We start from the raw sequence: 22,727 nt of genomic DNA, 5'->3' as shown, positions 1-22,727 counted from the left end.
GGATGGTTGCGTGTAGTATGTTCTCGGACCTTGTTGCTGTCCAGTTTTGGGTCGGTCATATTTTGTTCGCCTGTTGTATTGGCGTTGACCACTTACCCATTTACAGAAATAAAGTTGGTTTTCTATGAATCCTCTGCTCTCTGCGCCTGACTCCGCTCCCACCACTCCTAGCTGTGTGACAGCAGTAATGTGAAAACAGTCTATTATTTTGGCCTTTTACTGTAAAGCACCCGGCTTTACAGTGCAACAACTTAAAACTCGCAAAAAATAACAATTGAATAACACTGACACTGAAATGTGACAACCAAAAAAATCAAGAGAAATTAGAATAGGAAAATGTAATGCTCCTTGCCAGGTTTAAAAACACAAGAGGCCTCATCTGCATTTCTAATGAGCTGCCACTGCTGGGAGGCAAATGTAACACGTTGCCTTCCCAGCAAACTCCCAATCTTCAGCCATGGCGCTCGCTTGTGAATATTTACTGCATCGTAAACAACACCTGCACTACGATGTTGCCAGCACCTCACCTTCCTTTAGACTCCTTGCAAATCATATCTGGCTCCCAGTAACCTGATACTGCTAGATTTTAGTCCTAGCCACGGTGAGAGAGACACCTCATGCACACTTCAGAGAACAGTAACTAACGGTAATCTCATTCATTAATAACCCTCCTTGATTTCAGTGATGGAAAAAGCACACAATTGTCATACTTGAATAAAAGTAAAGATACCTGAATAGAAAATGACTGAAGTAAGTGAATTTTTTAAATACACTTTAAAAAATTAATTGTTTAACTAGGCAAGTCAGTTAAGAACAAATTTGTAATTACAATGACAGCCTACCAGGAAACAGTAAATTAACTGCCTTGTTCAGGGGCAGATTTTTACCTTGTAAGCTCAGGGATTTGATCCAGCAACCTTTCGATTACTGGCCCGACTCTCTAACCCCTAGGCTACCTGCCACCACACTTAGGTATCAAAAGTAAACATAATTGCTAAAATATACTTAAGTATCAACAGTAAAAGTATAAATAATTAAAAATTCCTTAAAATAAGAAAACCAGATAGCCAGGGATATACTCCAAAACTCAGACATCATTTACAAACCAAGCATTTGTGTTTAATGAATTGAGCCATTTTCCTGTCTTGTGTCAGGGAAAATGTATGGAGTAAAAAGTACCTTATTTTCCTTAGGCATGTAGTGGAGTAAAAGTAAAAAGTTGTCAAAAATAAAGTAAAGTAAAGTAAAGATACCATAAAAAACTGACTTATTAAGTAGTACTTTAAAGCATTTTTACTTAAGTACTTTACACCACTGCTTGATGTCTCACATGGAGGCAGGCTAAATGTGCTGGAACGGCTCTCTGGCTTCTCCTTCTCTAACTAACAGCAGCTAGGCAGGGCAAGTGTTACACTGGGGCCTGTTAGACTAGCCTGTAAGCGTTAGTACGCTGGTTGTGCCTGACTGAGAAAGATGAGCACCATAGACAGGGTAGAGGAATGAAGAATAGGATTGGTGTGGTTGCCTGATGGGGCTTAGGTTGAGAGTAGAGGTTGACATGAGAACAGGACTCCCGTGGGTCTTGTGGGTCCTGTGGGATAGTGGCAGGAATGGGAGTCAAGTTCTAGAGTCAAGTTCAGGACAGGACTGGACGGGATCAACAGTCCACAGGAACGGGCAGTACAGGAATAGTTATAAACATCGTTTTTGGGTGGAAATATTTTATGTGTGGAACATTTCGTAAAAACAACATCTGTGTAGGCAAGGAATAATATAGCATACTTAATACAAATCTGTAAAAAAAAAAGGGTAATTTCCCCCTCCACCTCCAGTTGTAGCCAGTCACTAAAGGCCGCCTCAGATACCAATCTACGTCAGTGGGCTGTGATGAAGCCTTACACGCTACCCAAACAGGACACGTCCTGCCTCTCCCATCTCCTCATTGGCTTTTATAAGCATATACCCACGTGCCATCTCCTCATTGGTTATACCCACATGGGTGATTGAAAAATCAACTGAGGTTGGTCGGTCGGTTGTGGTAATACACCTTATTATGAAAGTTAGATGCCAATCGCCATATAAAGTCCAAAGAAGAAAAAGCCTGGAAAGAGGAGAGATGACTAGAAACGATTTGGTTGACCGTTTTATGTGTGGATTAATTGTTGCAGTAGAGGACTTTCTGCATTTCAGGTAAAATAACAACTCAACGTTTATGTCCCAGGACAAATTCGCTAGCAACAGCAAGCTAGCTAGCTAAATTGCCATAAATATGTAATGCTTTTCGAACTGTCCCCAAATTAATATAATTGGTTCAGAGTTTGTTTTGATATGTCAACCTGCGTGTTGTGATCACATTTGGTGTGGGGGGACCAAATCAATTTACGCAGGATGGCGCACGTGGCCACATGAGCGCATCCAATTCGGGCATGGTGTTAGCCTTCATTAGAGCCAAGGAAAGAGAGATGTTTTAGTTAAAGTTTATGGAGTTGTCTTTGACAATGAAGGGACAGATAACACAACTTGTAAAAAATGCTGAGGTTTAATCAAATGAGCTACAAACCGGAGAGCGGGACAAGCGGCCTGAAGCAGCATAGCTGCTCTACTCCCAAGCCCAACAGTTTGCCTATTTAACTAAACCCATACCATCTGAGGTGAAGAGTGAAATAAAAATAGATTGACATGTGCAGTAGGTTACTGCTGCTCAGTTTTTGTATTTATTTTTTATGTTCATGTTGTAAATGTTAATGTGTTGTAAATGTTAATGTGTGCGCAGTGCTCAGCTGTAGGCTACAGTTTTATGCCGGTGCTGAGCAGACCATCCTGCTGGGGTCTCTGTCCTCCAGCTTAATCAATCTACATTTAGGCCATTTAAAATACATTTTTATCCAGAGTGATTTGGGCTACAGTACGTGTATTTAACTAAGATACTGTAGGTAAGACAACCAAATACCACAGTTGAATATTGCATTTCCGAAATTAATTTTCAATACTTCCTAAACAAAAACAATAGCCAACATATTTATGCGCGTAAAAATGAGCACGGCACAAGACCGGTGAGATTTTTATCAGGAAGGGACAGGACAGTTCTTGGGTTATAGAACTGTTGCGGGATCAGGACAGTACAGGAAAATAATTGACAGTAATTAATTTTCACTCCCTTGTCAACCTCTAGTTGAGAGTGAGACACCCTATGGCTGAGTGGTCATGCCACTCCATTACTGCAGCCAGCAATGATCAGATCAGAATCACTAGTGGAAAGAGAGAATGTACTGTAGAATGCAGTCCCCTTTAGAAATCTCTGTCCTAGAGTTTCTAGGAGGCTGTCATGAGAGGCATCCAGCCATGGATACTAGTTCAGCAGACTAGAGCACAGATGCTAGCTCAACTCACTAATGGAGTCAGCACTCCTAATATCCCTTACAGGGATAGTTACGTGTGTTGGTTTATTTTCCCCACTCCACCTAAAATGTCTGGCAGACTATTCCCAAAGCCCTCCTCCCGGCTCCTATATTAAATCTGTATGATGTGTGGGATATTGACATTGGGTAATGACTGACAGACAGGAAGAAGAGAGACAATAATCTATTTATCTGGTCCAGGGTAAGCCGGACCAGTTTACCTGTTACATCATTAGCTAGCTACCGCAGACAGGGAGGAGGGAGGCCATAGGGAGGCTAGGTAGCTAGCTGACTGACGTAATCAACTGGATAAACACACAGTATGAACAGGTACTGCTCTGCTCTGCAGACATAGGCTCCTGGCCTTCAGACCAAATAGAAGGATAGAAGGACTTTATACACTGACTGCATTGCTGTGCCGTGCTAGCAATGGTAGATTTATGCTAAAATTACATGAGAAACAAATGAATAATAAATTAATAATGTACTGTGTTTCTCAGTGTTTTATTAATTAGAACCACTCCTATCGGAGGAGCTGTTCCTCATTCCTGTAAATGGAATCGCTCATGTTTACCTTGAATACCCATGTTTTATTTGCATGAGTCAACCTCGTGGAAAATCCATAAATCATCTGCAATGCTAACGTACCCTCAGCAGCATATCTATTGCCTGCCTAATGCAAACAGCCGTGGAGCAGGGATCACATTCCCAAAACAACACACAGTAACAACCAAGTAAAAGAGCAAGTAAAGACAGAGGGATGGGAGGAAAGTTTCAAATGAATTCCTTATTACAGGGGGCTCTTAAAGCAAACATAGAGGAATCTTTTCACTGCAATTTCTAAGCCAAATATCAAAAGTCTTTTGAAAAACAGATAAAGACATTGTTAGGGATGTTGCCTAAATAGAAATAAGCAGAAGGGCTTGTCAAATGCTGCTAGGCTAGCCGTGGTGGAGGTCGAGTGGAGTGAAACTGCCCAGTGGACTATAGCCTGATCCAAAATAAATCATTACAGAGGACATTGTGCACAAAGCCGGAGTGACTATGTACATCTTCATGCAACAGTTCCCTATTTTACATCAAAAATAAATAGTGCCGGTACGGCGTAACAGTAAAACATGAGCCTGTCACAATGATTTAAAACAAAGAAAATTGTAGGCTGGTACACCATAATCTATTACTGCCTGTCACCCACATGAGAAATGAGCGAATTAACTTGAAAATGGGTGGCATACGCTCCAAAATGCAGTGTGGTTCGAGGTGATCACTAAAGGCAGAGAGAGGCGCGGACACTAGCGAACATCAAGTGTGCCAAATGTCAATTGCAAAATGTCATTACACTTTTTGGTCTTTATTATAGACAACTCTTTCGTCAAATGGCGGGTACTGTTTTAGATGCTGGAATTATTTTAGAGTGGACAAAGGTGTGCAAGTAGCCTACTTTTTGAAGTTATCTGTTTGACAATCAGATGAAAACATCATGCCTGGTTGTGTTATTGCCCCATTAAAAGCTAATACATGTTTACAGTTCAATGACATATCTTTACTATTAGGCTTATAAAAAAAATTGGAGGTCCCGTACCGTGAAGAAATAAAATCTACTTTCAACCCTGAGTAGAGGGAGATAGTGTTGCCCCATTTACAAATGACGGTTAGTGCCCAGGCATGTGTGGGTTCTGGCTGAGTGTATGTATGTATGTATGTATGTATGTATGTATGTATGTATGTATGTATGTATGTATGTATGTATGTATGTATGTATGTATGTATGTATGTATGTGTGTATGTGTGTGTGTGTGTGTGTGTGTGTGTGTGTGTGTGTGTGTGTGTGTGTGTGTGTGTGTGTGTGTGTGTGTGTGTCCTGCATATGTGTAGTACTGTGCCTCACACCTGCTCTCCCTAGACCAGGCAGTGCCTACACAGCAACAAAGCTTCCCCCAACGCTGGCTGTGTAACCCAAACAGAGTTTGCTATAGGCAAAAAATACTTTAAGCAGTAGGGGAGAAGAAAGCCCTACCCAGTGAGTCATCTGTTTCTAATGCAGGGCCCGCTGGTGTGGATTCCAGGGACAGATTACAGGAGAACTTCTGCCTGACCCCACATCTTCATATTGGGGGAAATGGGAGCCAGCCTTGATGTGGAGGTGGGAGCGGTCCACCTCCACGCTACGTGTTTACAGTCCCTGTTCAATGAGGGGTTTCTCTGGCTTTTTTTTTAAACAAACCCCCAAAAAACTATTTCCCAGAAACGGGTCTCTGCGGCAAATTTTTCCCAGGTGCTGTCATTGTAAAGCTGTTACCACCGTGCTGTAAAGCAGCACACTACTCAACAGACCTGCCGTCCTAATCTTCAAAGCAGCACCACAACCTGGTTGTTTGTCATATTAAACACGATAAGCAGCTGGTTTCTCAGAAAGCTGGAGGAGGGGGGTGACAGTAAGGATATGAGCTGAGAACCCACAGGGAATGATAAGGAGACAGAGAGAGAGACAGACAGATATAAGGAAAGAGAAAGGGAGCACGAGAGAGAATGAGAGAGAGAATGAGAGAGAATGAGAGAGAGAGAGTGAGAGTGAGAGTGAGAGAGAGAGAGAGACACAGAGAGAGGGAGAGAGAGAGAACTAATAATTCTGCTAAAATAATCTCCATGTTCAACATAAAACACCAGATAATGCATGTGGAGCAGAACTAGGACGATACCCACTAATTATAAAATCCAGAAAATAGCCTTTAAATGCTACAACCACCTTAACGGAAGGGATTCCCAAACCTTCCATAACAAAGCCATCACCTACTAAAAAATGTACCTGGAGAAGAGCCCCCTAAGCAAGCTGGTCCTGGGGCTTTGTTCACAAACACAAACAGACCCCACAGAGCCCCTGGACAGCAACAATATTAGACCCAACCAAATCATGAGAAAACAAAAATATAATTATTTGATACATTGTAAAACATTAACAAAAGAACTGAGCAAATTAGTATGGCCCTAAACAGAGAGTACAGAGTTGCATAATACCTTCAAGTTTTCATAACAATCGGAAATCGTTTTATTTTTTTTACACCTTTATTTAATCTTTATTTAACTAGGCAAGTCAGTTAAGAACACATTCTTATTTTCAATGACTGCCTAGGGACGGTGGATTAACTGCCTCGTTCAGGGGCAGAACGACAGATTTTCACCTTGTCAGCTCGGGGGATTCAATCTTGCAACCCTACAGTTAACTAGTCCAACGCTCTAACCAACTGCCTCTCATTGCATTCCACGAGAAGCCTGCCTGTTACGCGAATGCAGTAAGAAGCCAAGGTAAGTTGCTAGCTAGCAATAAACTTATCTTATAAAAAACAATCAATCAATCATAATCACTAGTTAACTACACATGGTTGATGATATTACTAGTTTATCTAGCGTGTCCTGCGTTGCATATAATCGATGCAGTGCATATCGTTGCTCCAATGTGTACCTAACCATGAACATCAATTCCTTTCTTAAAATATGTACATAGAAATATATATTTTTAAGCCTGCATAGTTAGCTAAAAGAAATCCAGGTTAGCAGGCAATATTAACCAGGTGAAATTGTGTCACTTCTCTTGCGTTCATTGCACGCAGAGTCAGTGTATATGCAACAGTTTGGGACACCTAATTTGCCAGAATTTTTAAAATTATGACATAACATTGAATGTTGTGCAATGTAACAGCAATATTTAGACTAATGGATGCCACCCCTAAGACAAAATACGGAACGGTTCCGTATTTCACTGAAACAATAAACGTCTTGTTTTCGAAATTATAGTTTCCGGATTCAACCATATTAATTACATAAGGCTCATATTTTTGTGTGTTATTATGTTATAATTAAGTCTATGATTTGATAGAGCAGTCTGACTGAGCGGTGGTAGGCAGCAGCAGGCTCGTAAGCATTCATTCAAACAGCACTTTTGTGTGTTTTGCCAGCAGCTCTTCGTTGTGCGTCAAGCATTGCGCTGTTTATGACTTCAAACCTATCAACTCCCGAGAATAGGCTGGTGTAACCGATGTGAAATGGCTAGCTAGTTAGTGGGGTGCGCGCTAATAGCGTATCAAACGTCACTCGCTCTGAGACTTGGAGTGGTTGTTCCCCTTGCTCTGCATGGGTAACGCTGCTTCGAGGGTGGCTGTTGTCGTTGTGTTCCTGGTTCGAGCCCAGGGAGGAGCGAGGAGAGGGACGGAAGCTATACTGTTACACTGGCAATACTAAAGTGCCTATAAGAACATCCAGTAGTCAAAGGTATATGAAATACAAAAGGTATAGAGGGAAATAGTCCTACAATTCTGATAATAACTACAACCTAAAACTTCTTACCTGGGAATATTGAAGACTCATGTTAAAAGGAACCACCAGCTTTCATATGTTCTCATGTTCTGAGCAAGGAACTTAAATATGGCACATATTGCACTTTTACTTTCTTCTCCAACACTGTGTTTTTGCATTATTTAAACCAAATTGAACATGTTTCATTATTTATTTAAGGCTAAATTGATTTTATTGATGTATTATATTAAGTTAAAATAAGTGTTCTTTCAGTATTGTTGTAATTGTCATTACTACAAATAAATAAATAAAAATCGACCGATTTAATCGGTATCGGCCTTTTTTGTCCTCCAATAATCGGTATTGGTATCGGCGTTGAAATATCATAATCAGTCGACCTCTAGAGAGCATAGCCTTGCTATTGAGAAAGAACGCAGAAGAACTGGCTCTCAAAAGAAGACAGGCAATGTGCACACTGCCCACAAAATGAGGTGGAAAAGGAGCTGCACTTCCTAACCTCCTGCCAAATGTATGACCATATTAGAGACACATATAGTGGCTTGCGAAACTATTCACCCCCCTTGGCATTTTTCCTATTTTGTTGCCTTACAACCTGGAATTAATATTGATTTTGGGGGTGTTTTTATCATTTGATTTACACAACATGCCTACCACTTTGAAGATGCAAAATATTAATGCAAAATATAAAACAGAAAACTTGAGTGTGCATAACTTTTCACCCCCCCAAAGTCAATACTATGTAGAGCCACCTTTTGCAGCAATTACAGCTGCAAGTCTCTTGGAGTATGACTCTATAAGCTTGGCACATCTAGCCACTGGGACTTTTGCCCATTCTTCAAGGCAAAACTGCTCCAGCTCCTTCAAGTTGGATGGGTTCTGCTGGTGTACAGCAATCACACCACAGATTCTCAGTTGGATTGAGGTCTGGGCTTTGACTAGGCTATTCCAAGACATTTAAATGTTTCCCCTTAAACCACTCGAGTGTTGCTTTAGCAGTATGCTTAGGGTCATTGTCCTGCTGGAAGGTGAACCTCCGCCCCAGTCTCAAATCTCTGGAAGACTGAAACAGGTTTCCCTCAAGAATTTCCCTGTATTTAGCGCCATCCATCATTCCTTCAATTCTGACCAGTTTCCCAGTCCCTGCCGATGAAAAACATCCCGACAGCATGATGCTGCCACCACCATGCCTCACTGTGGTGACGATATTCTCGGGGTGATGAGAGGTGTCGGGTTTGCGCCAGAAATTGCGGTTTCCTTGATGGCCCAAAAGCTCAATTTTAGTCTCATCTGACCAGAGTACCTTCTTCCATATGTTTGGGGAGTCTCCCACATGCCTTTTGGCAAACACCAAACATGTTTGCTTATTTTTGTCTGGCCACTCTTCCATAAAGTCCAGCTCCGTGGAGTGTACGGCTTAAAGTGGTCCTATGGACAGACACTCCAATCTCCACTGTGGCGCTTTGCAGCTCCTTCAGGGTTATCTTTGGTCTCTTTGTTGCCTCTCTGATTAATACCCTCCTTGCCTGGTCCATGAGTTTTGGTGGGCAGCACTCTCTTGGCAGGTTTGTTGTGGTGCCATATTCTTTCCAATTTTTAATAATGGATTTAATGGTGCTCCGTGGGATGTTCAAAGTTTTAGATATTTTTTTTAACCCATCCCTGATCTGTACTTCTCCACAACTTTGTCCCTGACAAGTTTGGAGAGCTCCTTGGTCTTCATGGTGCCGTGTGCTTGGTGTTGCCCCTTGCTTAGTGGTGTTGCAGACACTGGGGCCTTTCAGAACAGTTGTATATATACTGAGATCATGTGACACTTAGATTGCACACAGATGGACTTTATTTAACTAACTATGTGACTTCTGAAGGTAATTGGTTGCACGATATCTTATTTAGGGGCTTCATAGCAAACGGGGTGAATACATATGCACACACCACTTTTCCATTTGACATTTTTTAAATATTTTTGAAACAAGTATTTTTTGTCATTTCACATCACCAATTTGGACTATTTTGTGTATGTCCATTACATGAAATTCAAATAAAAATCTATTTATATTACAGGTTGTAATGCAACAAAATAGGAAAAATGCAAGGCACTGTATTTCCCTCAGATTACACAGAACCACAAAGAATGTTGATAAATTCCCATATCTATTGGGTGAAATACCACATTGTCCAATCACAGCAGCAAGATTTGTGACCTGTTGCCACAAGAAAAGGGCAACCAGTGACGAACAAACACCATTGTAAATACAACCCATATTTATGTTGATTTATTTTCCCTTTTGTACTTGAACTATTTGCACATCATTAAACCATAGACATGGTTAAACCAAGCACTCACAAACTTCTACAGATGCACAATCGAGAGCATCCTGCCTGGCTGTATCACCGCCTGGTACGGCAACTGCTCCGCCCACAACCGTAAGGCTCTCCAGAGGGTGGTGAGGTCTGCACAATGCATCACCGTGGGCAAACTACCTGCCCTCCAGGACACCTACACCACCCGATGTCACAGGAAGGCCATAAAGATCATCAAGGACAACAACCACCCGAGCCACTGCCTGTTCACCCCGCTATCATCCAGAAGGCGAGGTCAGTACAGGTGCATCAAAGCTGGGAATGAGAGACTGAAAAACAGCTTCTATCTCAAGGCCATCAGACTGTTAAACAGTCACCACTAACATTGAGTGGCTGCTGCCAACACACTGACTCAACTCCAGCCACTTTAATAATGGGAATTGATGGGAAATGATGTAAAATATATCACTAGCCACTTTAAACAATGCTCCCTAACATAATGTTTACATACCCTACATTACTCATCTCATATGTATACGTATATACTGTACTCTATATCATCTACTGCATCCTTATGTAATACATGTATCACTAGCCACTTTAACTATGCCACTTTGTTTACATACTCATCTCATATGTATATACTGTTCTCAATACCATCTACTGTATCTTGCCTATGCCGCTCTGTACCATCACTCATTCATATATCTTTATGTACATATTCTTTATCCCCTTACACTTGTGTCTATAAGGTAGTAGTTTTGGAATTGTTAGCTAGATTACTTGTTGGTTATTACTGCATTGTCAGAACTAGAAGCACAAGCATTTCGCTACACTCGCATTAACATCTGCTAACCATGTGTATGTGACAAATAAAATTGTATTTTATTTTATTTTATTTGACATAATATGACATTTGAAATATCTTAATTCTTTTGGAACTTTTGTGAGTGTAACTGTACATTATCTATTGTTTATTTCACTTTTGTTTATTATTTATTTCACTTGCTTTGGCAATGTAAACATATGTTTCCCACACCAATAAAGCCCTTAAATTGAAATTGAAAAGGAGAGACCCTAACCAACTGGCACAGACTGGCACAGAGCAGAAAAACAGAGCCTAGAGCAAGAGCCTTGGTCCAAACACTAGGAAACTAGGAAAACATTCCAATAAACTAACCGGTAAATCACACACGATGCACAAAGCACTGCGATATTGAAACAATCAAGGAGGAGAACACATTTGTAAAGAAACATCTACCTCCCCTTGACAAATCTGTCCTGTCTGTAAACCTATTCAAACCCTATTTATTATTAAACTTGCCAGGTCTCTCTTGGGAAATAGGTCTTCTTATCATAACGAGATTTCCTGGTTAATTCAAGGTGAAAGAAACTGCTCTTACCTGTAGTATCTGGACTGCAGGTAGGTGGAGCACACGGCTTTGGACACGTGGCTGGCCGAGCCAAAGTCAATGACCTTGACTCGGTAGGGCTGCCTGGAGGGGTCCACCAACATGATGTTCTCTGGCTTCAGGTCAGCGTGGATCAGGCCCAGGCTCTTGAGCTTCATCAGGGCTGTGGCCACCTGCTGTAAGACTGGCCTAATGTACTTCAACGGCAGTGGGCTGAACTTGTTCTGCTTGAGGAAGTCGTACAGGTTCTGCTCCAGCATCTCGAACACCAGGCACGTGTGGTTCTTGTGCTGGAAGCACTCGTAGGCACGCACAAAGTTGAAGTCGTCTGCACTCTCTGTGCTCAACCGGGCCAGGATGCTCACCTCGATCTGGCCCTGGCGCGCGTACGATGGGTGGTTCTTCAGGATCTTGATGGCCACAATCTCATTGGTGCCCCTCTTCCAGCACTTGACCACTTGGCCAAAGGTGCCTCTGCCCAAGAATTCTAGCACCTCGTAGGTGTTGGTCATGGAGCAGACCACCTCGTGCTGCACCAACTGGTAGTCCCCTTCATTGTTGGAGCCACTGTTCTTGGAGGTGGCTGTCGATGTGGTCGTTGCCGTGGCAATGGCCACTGTGGCCCCGCTGGCTGCGTTCTGGATCATCGTTGTGCTGCCGCCGTGCTCCTCGATGATCGTCACGCTGCTGTTGCTGTTGTCGAGCTCCTCACTCTTGCGCTTAAGCCCGCATCGCTGGTAGGTGTCCAGCAGGCTGACGGTGCTGCGACGGGTCAGGTTGTGGACTGCTCCACCGCTTCCTCCTCCGCTACTGCTACTGCCTCCACCGCCGCTACCACTACCGCTACCACCCAAGCTCAACAGAGGCCCCAGAGGCCCTGCAGTGCCTGAGGTACTGCTGGCCGAGGCAACCACAATTTTCCCTGCACTCGCCGGGAAGATGAGCGCAGGCTGCTCGTAGGGCAGAGAGGAATTGATTCCCAGAGAGGTGGCTTGGGACAATTGCTGCTTGCTGTTCTGGTTGTAGACGACTTTGCTGTGTGTGCCGTACCCTGTCATATCCCAGTATGAACTCTGCTCCACCTTCAGCTTCTTCACGCTAAAGAAGGCACTTGAATGGAGAGTGTGAGGGGACCAGACTTGCACTTGCGAGGCCATACCTGGAAGAGAGGAGAGGAAGGGAGAAGGGAGTGGGAGAGAAACAGAAAGTGAGCGGTAGGAATTTGAGACAGTGCTTGAAACACAAGTGGCTTCTTTAAATAAAGAGCGGTTATGTCAGGGCCGACGAGGCCCATGTTGACGTATCAATGTCTCACTAAACCAACACAAACTAAAAACTAAAAATCACATTGGTTATTTAACTCTTTAAGGCAACTTTTCAGAATGACGTATTATGTATGCTACTCATGGCAAGAGAAAAAGAGATGTCTGTATATGTTTTAAAACTATACAGTATTGTAACGTGCTTGACTATATGATATACAGTATATGATGTTTAAACAGGAACTTTGTGTTTGTATGGAGACTATCTAGACCGTTGATGTATGCAGAGGAATTCCCTTTTCTCTTCAGTTCCCATCTGGACTAATGTAGAGCTCTAATAATACTCTTCATAGGGAACCCAAGAGAATGCAGAAATGTGTACCAAAATGAGCCCTTCGAAAGTTGCGTGACTCTCAAGGAATGATAGCAATTTCCTCAGCAAAAAGCAAAATGACAACCCAGACCCTGCATTTGTTGGTACACAATCAGCTTGAAAGAGAGAGAGAGAAAGAGAAAAAAAGACTCTTCTATTTTCGAAACAACAGAGGAGCATTTGAACTTCGTCTCAACCTCAGATCCTGAAGACAACAAGCAAAAGCGGAAAACTGCAAGGCACTGAGCTCATGGGAACTGCCTGCCTCAGAATAAGCTTCTCCAAGCAAACAACGGCCCAAAAATACCCCTCTCAAACAGGCCTGTTTGTAGCACTGAAATTATTGTTACAGCACAAGCCGGCTTACTTGCAGGCCTCGGTACTGATATATAACAGTCTCCAATGTACCCCAAATTAGTGTACTAACAAATTTACGATGTACCACCTGTGTATATCTTCACTCACATGCATATCGCATTTTTAAATCAAGACTAAATCCACAAACACATACACTCATAATCCTAACACACACCCGTGCAAAGGACACATTCAGCAAATTATACATGCCCTAGCCTACATGGCTAAAACACAGGAGGTTGGTGGCATCTTAATTGGGGAGGACGGGCTTGTGGTAGTGACTGGAGAGGAATAGGTGGAATGGTATCAAATACATCAAACACATGGTTTCCATGTTTGATACCATTCTATTTACATTCTATTTCCAGCCATTATTATGAGCCATCCTGCCCTAAGAAGCCTCCACTTAGCTAAAACCATGATGATTCAGGGGTGTGTTGGGAATAGGGGGCAGAGGAAGGAGACATACTTAGTCACTCTGTCATTATTAGCCTTCTGAGTTCTGAATGATGATCTGGCCATCTCCTCCTCTCTTTCTCTCTCTCTCCCTCTTCCATCTCATCCTTCTCCTCCACCTCTTCTACTCTCTCCTTCTCCTCCACCTCTTCCACTCTCTCCTTCTCTCCTCCTCCTCTTCATCCCCCTCCTCCATCTCCTTTCCTCTCTCCTCTCCTCCCTTTCCTCCTACCAGATGTTTGTTAGTATAGCTAGGGACACTGGTCATCATAATGGTCATCTGGTCTTAACCTTAATGCTGCAGCGCGAATCCGATGCCTGTAGGCTGTAGGTTAGTTGATAAAGCACATTGCTAGGGGCATTTGCTTTACCACACTACTCCTCTTGCGTAAGGTTTACCCTACACCACTACACGCCCCTCCTTGGCCCCCTCTATGCCCTGGGCTGGCAAAAACATGTGGATGAGGGAGTAATGAAGACCGTCCGCTGGGTTATTACGAGCAAGGCACTATGCTAATCACTTAAGCCACCAGGGCCAGATGTCACTGCTCGGATTACCCACCAATTCCTTCGGTGGAGACTTTCACGCTAAAAATAATTTGGCCACGTTGGCATTGGCATAGTCACTAGTCACCGTCAGCGGTGCTGCTGCTGTGTGAGACTGACTGTAAAACTATGGGAGGATAATCAGATACTACAGTAGGAGAAATGGCCTACTGCTCTGATCGTGATGTCAAATTCCAGGATTACATTTCCATGATTATGTATGACCAACGGCCAAGCAGCTTTTGGTTTAAGGCACTAGGCTCAAGCTGTCCCTTTCCAAAGCGGCGCCATCACTATCTTCCTCAATCTGACTTTAGCTATTGGTCATTGACTCCTGTTGGTTACTGTTCTGCTGTCAGTGTCCAAACTAGGGCCGTCCCCAACTAAAAATAATCTTGGTCGACCAAGAGTCATCTGTTTTTGACCAATCAATTGGTCAATTTTGCGTCGCACCATGGACCTCCCAGCCGGCTGCGACAGAGCCTGGGCTTGAACCCAGAGTCTCTGGTGGCACAGCCAGCGCTGCGATTTGGTGCCTTAGACCACTGCGCCACCAGGGACGCCCCTTAAGCACACTGTTTGATGAAATAATTAACACACAGAAATGACTAGAGGGAGACCGACATCAATTGATTTGATTTTGCCAGGCTCAGACTTGCTGTGTTAAATAAAAAGAACAGTGACTGTGTGACTAGCACCCATTGTCTCTCTCCTCCCTGCTGCAGTGACCACCACATTACAGTGTTTATCTCTCTGTCCATGTTGCTGAAGTTGAAACATCATTACAGCCATTTCTGACTGAAAAGTTCTGTTACCGAAATCACTCATTTGTTTAGGAAAAACATGCCCTATTCCCTCAACCCTTGCTCTCTTCATGTGACACATGCATTCAGAAAGTATTCAGATCCCTTGACTTTTTCGTTACAGCCTTGTTATAAAATGTATTAAATAGTTGTTTTCCCTCATCAATCTACACACACAATACCCCATAATGATAAACAGGTTTTAAGACATTAGGTGATCCTCGGGTGACACATACATAAGTGTTTTCAATGAGTCTTTCTCCATTCTGATTGTTTTATACTGTTCAATTCAACTTCAACCAAAACAAATTTCCTGTATTGCCATTAATCTGAGATCATTTCCACACTGCCATGTAGGGCTGCACGGTACGGGCAAAAAAAACAAGGCCTGATTTTTAACCAAATGTTGCAAAATTACTCCCTGATTAAATAAAAAATATTTCTTTGTATTTTTATATGGGCGAAAACTCTAACCGTAGCCATGGCCTTTAATGTATCCATGACTCACTAGGGAAACTATGGGAGCTGGGAACACAGTTCATACAACTGACTTGCCTGTGCCTGTGGCGAACACAGAAAAGTCATTCAATGACTGTGTCAAATGGCTGGAATGTTATCTCTGAACAACATGCTTAGGTAACAATACGCACAATTGTACTTCATTGGAATATCAGAACTAATGAATCATTATTGAATCACCGCTTAAGTTCAAAACTGTCTGTGATCTGAACCCTGAAATCTTAACAACCATCTCCCTTTCTATGTGGTTTACTGTTCACCTTTATATTTAAACTAACATTGTAGTCTACACAACTTCTTAATTCCACTTATGAAGTTTATTTTCATTTCTGAACTTAGTGCCAAATGCAAAACTCTAAAGGGCCCATTGTTTTCACGTTTATGTTAGAATGCCTTAAGTAGCCTGGTCCTCCATTTAATATACCTTAAAGAGCATGGTGTGTTCAGCGCACTGCAATTTAGCAGAGAACCACAGGGATTTTCTCACTGTTTAGAAGCAGCATGCTGAAGTGGAAATGGTCAATGTCTTTAGGGGGGATTATGTCCTCTGTCAAAGGCTAGTTCATCTGCTTTTAGGCAGATCAAGGCTATTCTGTGCGGGAGTGGGTGGGCTGGTGGGTGAGAGGGTGGGTGGGAGGGATGGTCTGGTTACTGACTGACTAAGTCCTGTGTGCTTGCCTGTTTTAATTAACACCTGTATTGTGGTGTGCATGACAACTAGTACCAGATCAATATTTTAAAATATATATATATATTTCACCTTTATTTAACCAGGTAGCCCAGTTGAGAACAAGTTCTCATTTACAACTGTGACCTGGCCAAGATAAAGCAAAGCAGTGGGACAAAAACAACAACACAGAGTTACACATGGGATAAACAAACATACAGTCAATAACACAATAGAAAGGTCGATATACAGTGTGTGCAAATGTAGTAAGATTAGGGAGTTAAGGCAATAAATAGGCCATTGTGGCGAAATAATTACAATTTAGCAATTAAACACTGGAGTGATAAATGTGCAGATGATGATGATGTGCAAGTAGAGATACTGGGGTGCAAAAGAGCAAAAATAAATAACAATATGGGGATAACGAAGTTGGGTGGGCTATTTACAGATGGGCTGTGTACAGGTGCAGTGATCGGTAAGCTGCTCTGACAGCTGACACTTAAAGTTAGTGAGGGAGATATAATGTCACTTCTACCAAAGTCAGTCCCTCTCCTTGTTCGGTCGGTGTACGGAGGTCGACGTCACCGGCATTCTAGCCACCGCCGATACACTTTTCATTTTCCATTTGTTCTGTCTTTGTCTTTTACACCTGCCTTCACTCAACCAATTACTTGTTTATTATTTAACCGTCTGTTCCACATGTTTTGTTTGTGAGTGTCACGTTCAGACCTTTATTTCTGTTGTTTTGTCTTTATTTAGTATGGTCAGGGCGTGAGTTGGGGTGGGCAGTCTCTGTTTGTTTTTCTATGTTTGGTTTCTGTTCCGGCCTAGTATGGTTCTCAATCAGAGGCAGGTTTCGTTAATTGTCTCTGATTGAGAATCATACCTAGGTAGCCTGTTGGTTTGTAGGTGTTTGTTTCCGTGTGAGTGTTTGTCGCCACACGGTACTGTTTCGGCTTTCACGTTATCGTTTATTGTTTTTGTTCGAGTGTTCTTCTGTCTTTATTAAAAACATTATGAACACTTACCACGCTGCATCTTGGTCCGATCCTTACTCCTCTTCAGACGAAGAGGAAATCTGCCGTTACAGAAACACAAACCAACAAAGGACCAAGCAACGTGGTAACAGGCAGCAGCAGCAGCAGCAGGAGAGGCAGTGATACCTGGAGAACTGGACTTGGGAGGAGATTCTGGACGGTAAAGGACCTTGGGAACAGCCAGGGGAATATTGCCGCCCCAAAGCAGAGCTGGAGGCAGCAAAAGCAGAGAGGCGGCATTATGAGGAGCTACCACGGCAGCGCGGCTGGGAGCCCGAGATGCAGCCCCAAAAATGTATTGGGGGGAGGCACACAGGGAGTGTGGCAAACCTGCGCCAACTTCCTGTGCTTACCGGAGAGAGTGAGGGACGGGCAGACACAATGTTATGTGGTGGAGACACAGTCTACCCAGTGCGTATGCATAGCCCGGTGCGGTACATTCCAGCTCCTCGTATCGGCCGGGCAAGAGTGGGCATCGAGCCAGGTGCCATGAAGCCGGCTTTGCGCATCTGGTCTCCAGTGCGTCTCCTCGGGCCGGCGTACATGGCACCAGCCTTACGCAGGGTGTCCCTGGTTCGCCAGCACAGCCCAATGCGGGCTATTCCACCTCGCCGCACTGGCCTGGCTACCGGGAGCATTCAACCAGGTAAGGTTGGGCAGGCTCGGTGCTCAAGAGCTCCAGTGCGCCTGCACGGTCCGGTCTATCCAGTGCCACCTCCACGCACTAGCCCTTCAGTGGCAGCCCCCCGCACCAGGCTGTCTCTCTGTCTTCTGCCTACAGGTGTTCCCGCCTCTCCAGCGCTGCTAGAGCCTTCCTCCTCTCCAGCGCTGCCAGAGTCTCCTGTCTGTCCTGAGCCGCCAGAGTCTCCCGTCTGTCCTGAGCCGCCAGAGTCTCCCGTCTGTTCTGAGCCGCCAGAGTCTCCCGTCTGTCCTGAGCAGCCAGAGTCTCCCGTCTGTCCTGAGCCGCCAGAGTCGCCAGTCTGTCCTGAGCCGCCAAAGTCGTCAGTCTGTCCTGAGCCGCCAGAGTCGCCAGTCTGTCCTGAGCCGCCAGTCTGTCCTGAGCCGCCAGAGCCGCCAGTCTGTCCTGAGCCGCCAGTCTGTCCTGAGCTGCCAGAGTCTCCCGTCTGTCCTGAGTCTCCTGTCAGCTGCCAGAGCCGCCAGCCAGCCAGGAGCCGCCAGCCAGCCAGGAGCCGCCAGACAGCCAGGAGCCGCCAGCCAGCCAGGAGCCGCCAGAGCTGCCAGCCAGCCAGGAGCCGCCAGCCAGGAGCCGCCAGCCAGCCAGGGGCCGCCAGAGCCGTCAGCCAGCCAGGAGCCGCCAGAGCCGTCAGCCAGCCAGGAGCCGCCAGAGCCGTCAGTCAGCCAGGCGATGCAAGAATTGCCCTTCAATCCGGCGCTGCCGGAATCTCCCGTCCATTTGGGACCCATGGCTAGGGTTCCCAGTCGGAGGTCGGCGGCGAGGGTCTCCACTCATAAGAGGCCACGGGGGCGGTTGAGGAGGCGGACAAAAACTGTGGTTAAGTGGGGTCCACGTCCCGCACCAGAGCCGCCACGCGGACAAACGCCCACCCAGACCCTCCCCTATAGGTTCAGGTTTTGCGGCCGGAGTCCGGGGGGGGGGGTACTGTCATGTTCGGCCCTTTATTTCCGTTGTTTTGTCTTTATTTAGTATGGTCAGGGTGTGAGTTGGGGCGGGCAGTCTCTGTTTATTTTTCTATGTTTGGTTTCTGTTTCGGCCTAGTATGGTTCTCAATCAGAGGCACGTGTCGTTTACTGTCTCTGATTGAGAATCATACTTAGGTAGCCTGGGTTTCACTGTTGGTTTGTGGGTGTTTGTTTCCGTGTGAGTGTTTGTCACCACACGGTACTGTTTCGGTTCTTGTAGATTTCATTTACGTTAGCGTTTATTGTTTATGTTTGAGTGTTCATCTGTCTTTATTAAAAACATTATGGACACTTACCACGCTGCATCTTGGTCCGATCCTTACTCCTCTTCAGACGACTAGGAAATCTGCCGTTACAGTGAGTGATTGTTCTTTGTACATCGGTCCGTTTTTGTGGGCTTGCTATGTTACTTTGTATTTTTGTAATTTTGAGTAAAGTACGTTGATTAGTCATATCTGCTGTCCTGCGCCTGACTCTCTACACCAGCTACACACAGGACCATTACACTCTAACTTACAATATATGAGAGGTGGAATACACATACAGGCCTTCTGGTTGACTCTTCTCTAGATGAGAGGTGGAATACACATACAGGCCTGCTGGTTGCCTCTTCTCTAGAGGAGAGGAGGAATACACATACAGGCCTTCTGGTTGACTCTTCTCTAGATGAGAGGTGGAATACACATACAGGCCTGCTGGTTGCCTCTTCTCTAGAGGAGAGGAGGAATACACATACAGGCCTTCTGGTTGACTCTTCTCTAGATGAGAGGTGGAATACACATACAGGCCTGCTGGTTGACTCTTCTCTAGATGAGAGGAGGGATACACATACAGGCCTGCTGGTTGACTCTTCTCTAGATGAGAGGTGGAATACACATACAGGCCTGCTGGTTGACTCTTCTCTAGATGAGAGGAGGGATACACATACAGGCCTTCTGGTTGACTCTTCTCTAGATGAGAGGTGGAATACACATACAGGCCTGCTGGTTGACTCCTGTCTAGAGGAGAGGAGGAATACACATACAGGCCTGCTGGTTGCCTCTTCTCTAGAGGAGAGGAGGAATACACATACAGGCCTTCTGGTTGACTCTTCTCTAGAGGAGAGGAGGAATACACATACAGGCCTGCTGGTTGCCTCTTCTCTAGAGGAGAGGAGGAATACACATACAGGCCTTCTGGTTGACTCTTCTCTAGATGAGAGGAGGGATACACATACAGGCCTTCTGGTTGACTCTTCTCTAGATGAGAGGTGGAATACACATACAGGCCTGCTGGTTGACTCTTCTCTAGATGAGAGGTGGAATACACATACAGGCCTGCTGGTTGCCTCTTCTCTAGAGGAGAGGTGGAATACACATACAGGCTTTCTGGTTGACTCTTCTCTAGAGGAGAGGTGGAATACACATACAGGCCTGCTGGTTGACTCTTCTCTAGAGGAGAGGAGGAATACACATACAGGTCTGCTGGTTGACTCTTCTCTAGAGGAGAGGTGGAATACACATACAGGCCTTCTGGTTGACTCTTCTCTAGATGAGAGGTGGAATACACATACAGGCCTGCTGGTTGACTCTTCTCCAGATGAGAGGTGGAATACACATACAGGCCTGCTGGTTAACTCTTCTCTAGATGAGAGGTGGAATACACATACAGGCCTGCTGGTTGCCTCTTCCTTGGTCATAGGGATAGCTAACCCTCTGTGAATGTATTAGAAACCAATGGCAAGTCCAAGTTCTGCTGAAAAAGAGCTGAAACTCTATGTCCATAATCATGAAGCGATGAGAGAATGTACAGCACTTTGCATTTCCCATCAACTGCCTGAATGATAGCAGGATGTACAAGCTAGACACTGGACAGGAAGACATGCTGCAGTATATACAGACCATTGGACAGGGCGGTCTGTCTTGCACTGTTGTTCCGGGACAGTCAGGCATCTGCCGGAATTGTCCGCCATGGATGGGGGGCAAATCACTTGTTATGACTTGACCTCAGTTCTGTCTAGACTAAGTATTATCTCCCCTTGCCTCTGATTGGGGCATTCAGTGGCGGGAGAGGAGAGACGTAGCTGTGCACCCCCCCTCCCCACACACACACCTCTCTGCTGCTCATTCCAGTCAGTATCAGTGCCCCCCGCTTCTCTTCCTGCCTGCCTGACTGTCCATCAAGGTCCATTGAGGCCCATGGCAGCAAGACCCTGCTGTGTCATATGCAGCACAGAGCCAGCCAGCCAGCCGCTCATAATAAACTATGAGGGCCACTGGAAGGCTGGGGACTGGAGGTAAAAATTAATGCACCATTGGAGGAACATATTGACTGTTCGGAGCGAACAAGCCAGCCATGTCATTCAGCCTGGCCTTGTGTGTCTGGCTTCTGGGAACTGTCTTCAGTGGAGGTGCTGGGGCCTGTCTCTCCCCCACTGTAACACACCACTCCAGACCACTATTGACCACCCTGTCCTCTTTATAGCTCCCATCTCAGCTTATTTATAGAATAATGCATCAGAGAGGCAGTCAGGGAGTGAAGTTAGAGCCTCTCCCTGACACACACACACACACACACACACTACACACACACGCACACGCACACACACACACACACACACACACACACACACACACACACACACACACACACACACACACACACACACACACACACACACACACACACACACACACACACCACCTATAGCCTATATGGTTTGTATAGGACGCTGTTTGACAGATGCAGAAGGTTTCGAGGCCTATAAACCAGCAGCTTGCCTGGTGTGCCACTCCCCGAGTGTCCCCAGAGTGTCCAGCGATGGTAAACTACAGATGCTGAGTGAGTTGTGTGAGATAACAACACACTATACATGTGCAAATGTGTGTGCCCATGCACACATGCACAAACACACAGTGTCACACACTACAATTAAAATCCATAAGGTCACTTGTAGCCAATACATTTCGAAATCCTCTTTAATGAATAACAAATAGGTAGTCGCCATGATCATCATCTAAACTAACAACAAAGCAGCCGCTCAGCAGTGGTTGGATAATAGATTACAGCTTGTTATTCACATGTAAAGTTCAGCCCTATAAAAAGCCAACTGTTTGGTTTATGAGGTACCTTTGGCATGGTTTCATTGTGTGCCACAGCTTAACCTCTGCCTGTTTATTTCCCATCCCTGGAAGTGGGAGGGAGGTAGGGAGGGAGGGAGGGAGGGGGGTGTGGGCCATGGTGATTGCAGGATTTCTTATTAATCACACACACACTACGCACAGCACAGTACAAAGCACAGCACCCAACTTCCTCCCCACAGAGAGAGAGAGACCAAGAGAGAGAAAGGGGGGAGATACACAGAAAAACAGAAGAAGAGAGAAACAAAGCAAGGAAGAGTGAGAGACAGAAACAGAAAGATGGAGAGACAGAGAAGACAGAGGGAGACAGCGTAACATTGCTGTTACACTAGGCTTTGAACCCCACCATTCCTCTGACGGACTCTGCTTTGACTACTGTTCCAGGTCGCCAGGAAAACACAGCAGGGCCATGCAGGGACACACACCTGATAAGCAGCCTGCCTTTCTTCTCTCTGCTTATCACCCATGTACAGTGCCAGCCCAACAGGCCTCTCTCCACTGCAT

At 44.9% G+C, this 22,727-nt stretch overlaps 1 protein-coding gene across 8 annotated transcripts in view; it reads right to left on the bottom strand.

The window, feature by feature from the left end:
- LOC118372027 (homeodomain-interacting protein kinase 2-like) overlaps window positions 1-22,727 on the bottom strand; it is a 130,116-nt gene that overhangs the window by 94,082 nt on the left and 13,307 nt on the right. For all 8 annotated transcript variants that reach the window (XM_052466015.1, XM_052466019.1, XM_052466020.1 and 5 more), the window contains exon 2: window positions 11,414-12,581. In XM_052466015.1, the coding sequence (XP_052321975.1) occupies window positions 11,414-12,581 (1,168 nt within the window). The remainder of the gene's footprint in view (window positions 1-11,413; window positions 12,582-22,727) is intronic.

The sequence above is a fragment of the Oncorhynchus keta genome, chromosome 17 (genome assembly GCF_023373465.1).
Source record: "Oncorhynchus keta strain PuntledgeMale-10-30-2019 chromosome 17, Oket_V2, whole genome shotgun sequence".
NCBI classification, from domain to species: domain Eukaryota; kingdom Metazoa; phylum Chordata; class Actinopteri; order Salmoniformes; family Salmonidae; genus Oncorhynchus; species Oncorhynchus keta.
Note: the sequence above shows the minus strand (reverse complement) of the source record. Positions and strands in the feature narration are given on the sequence as shown.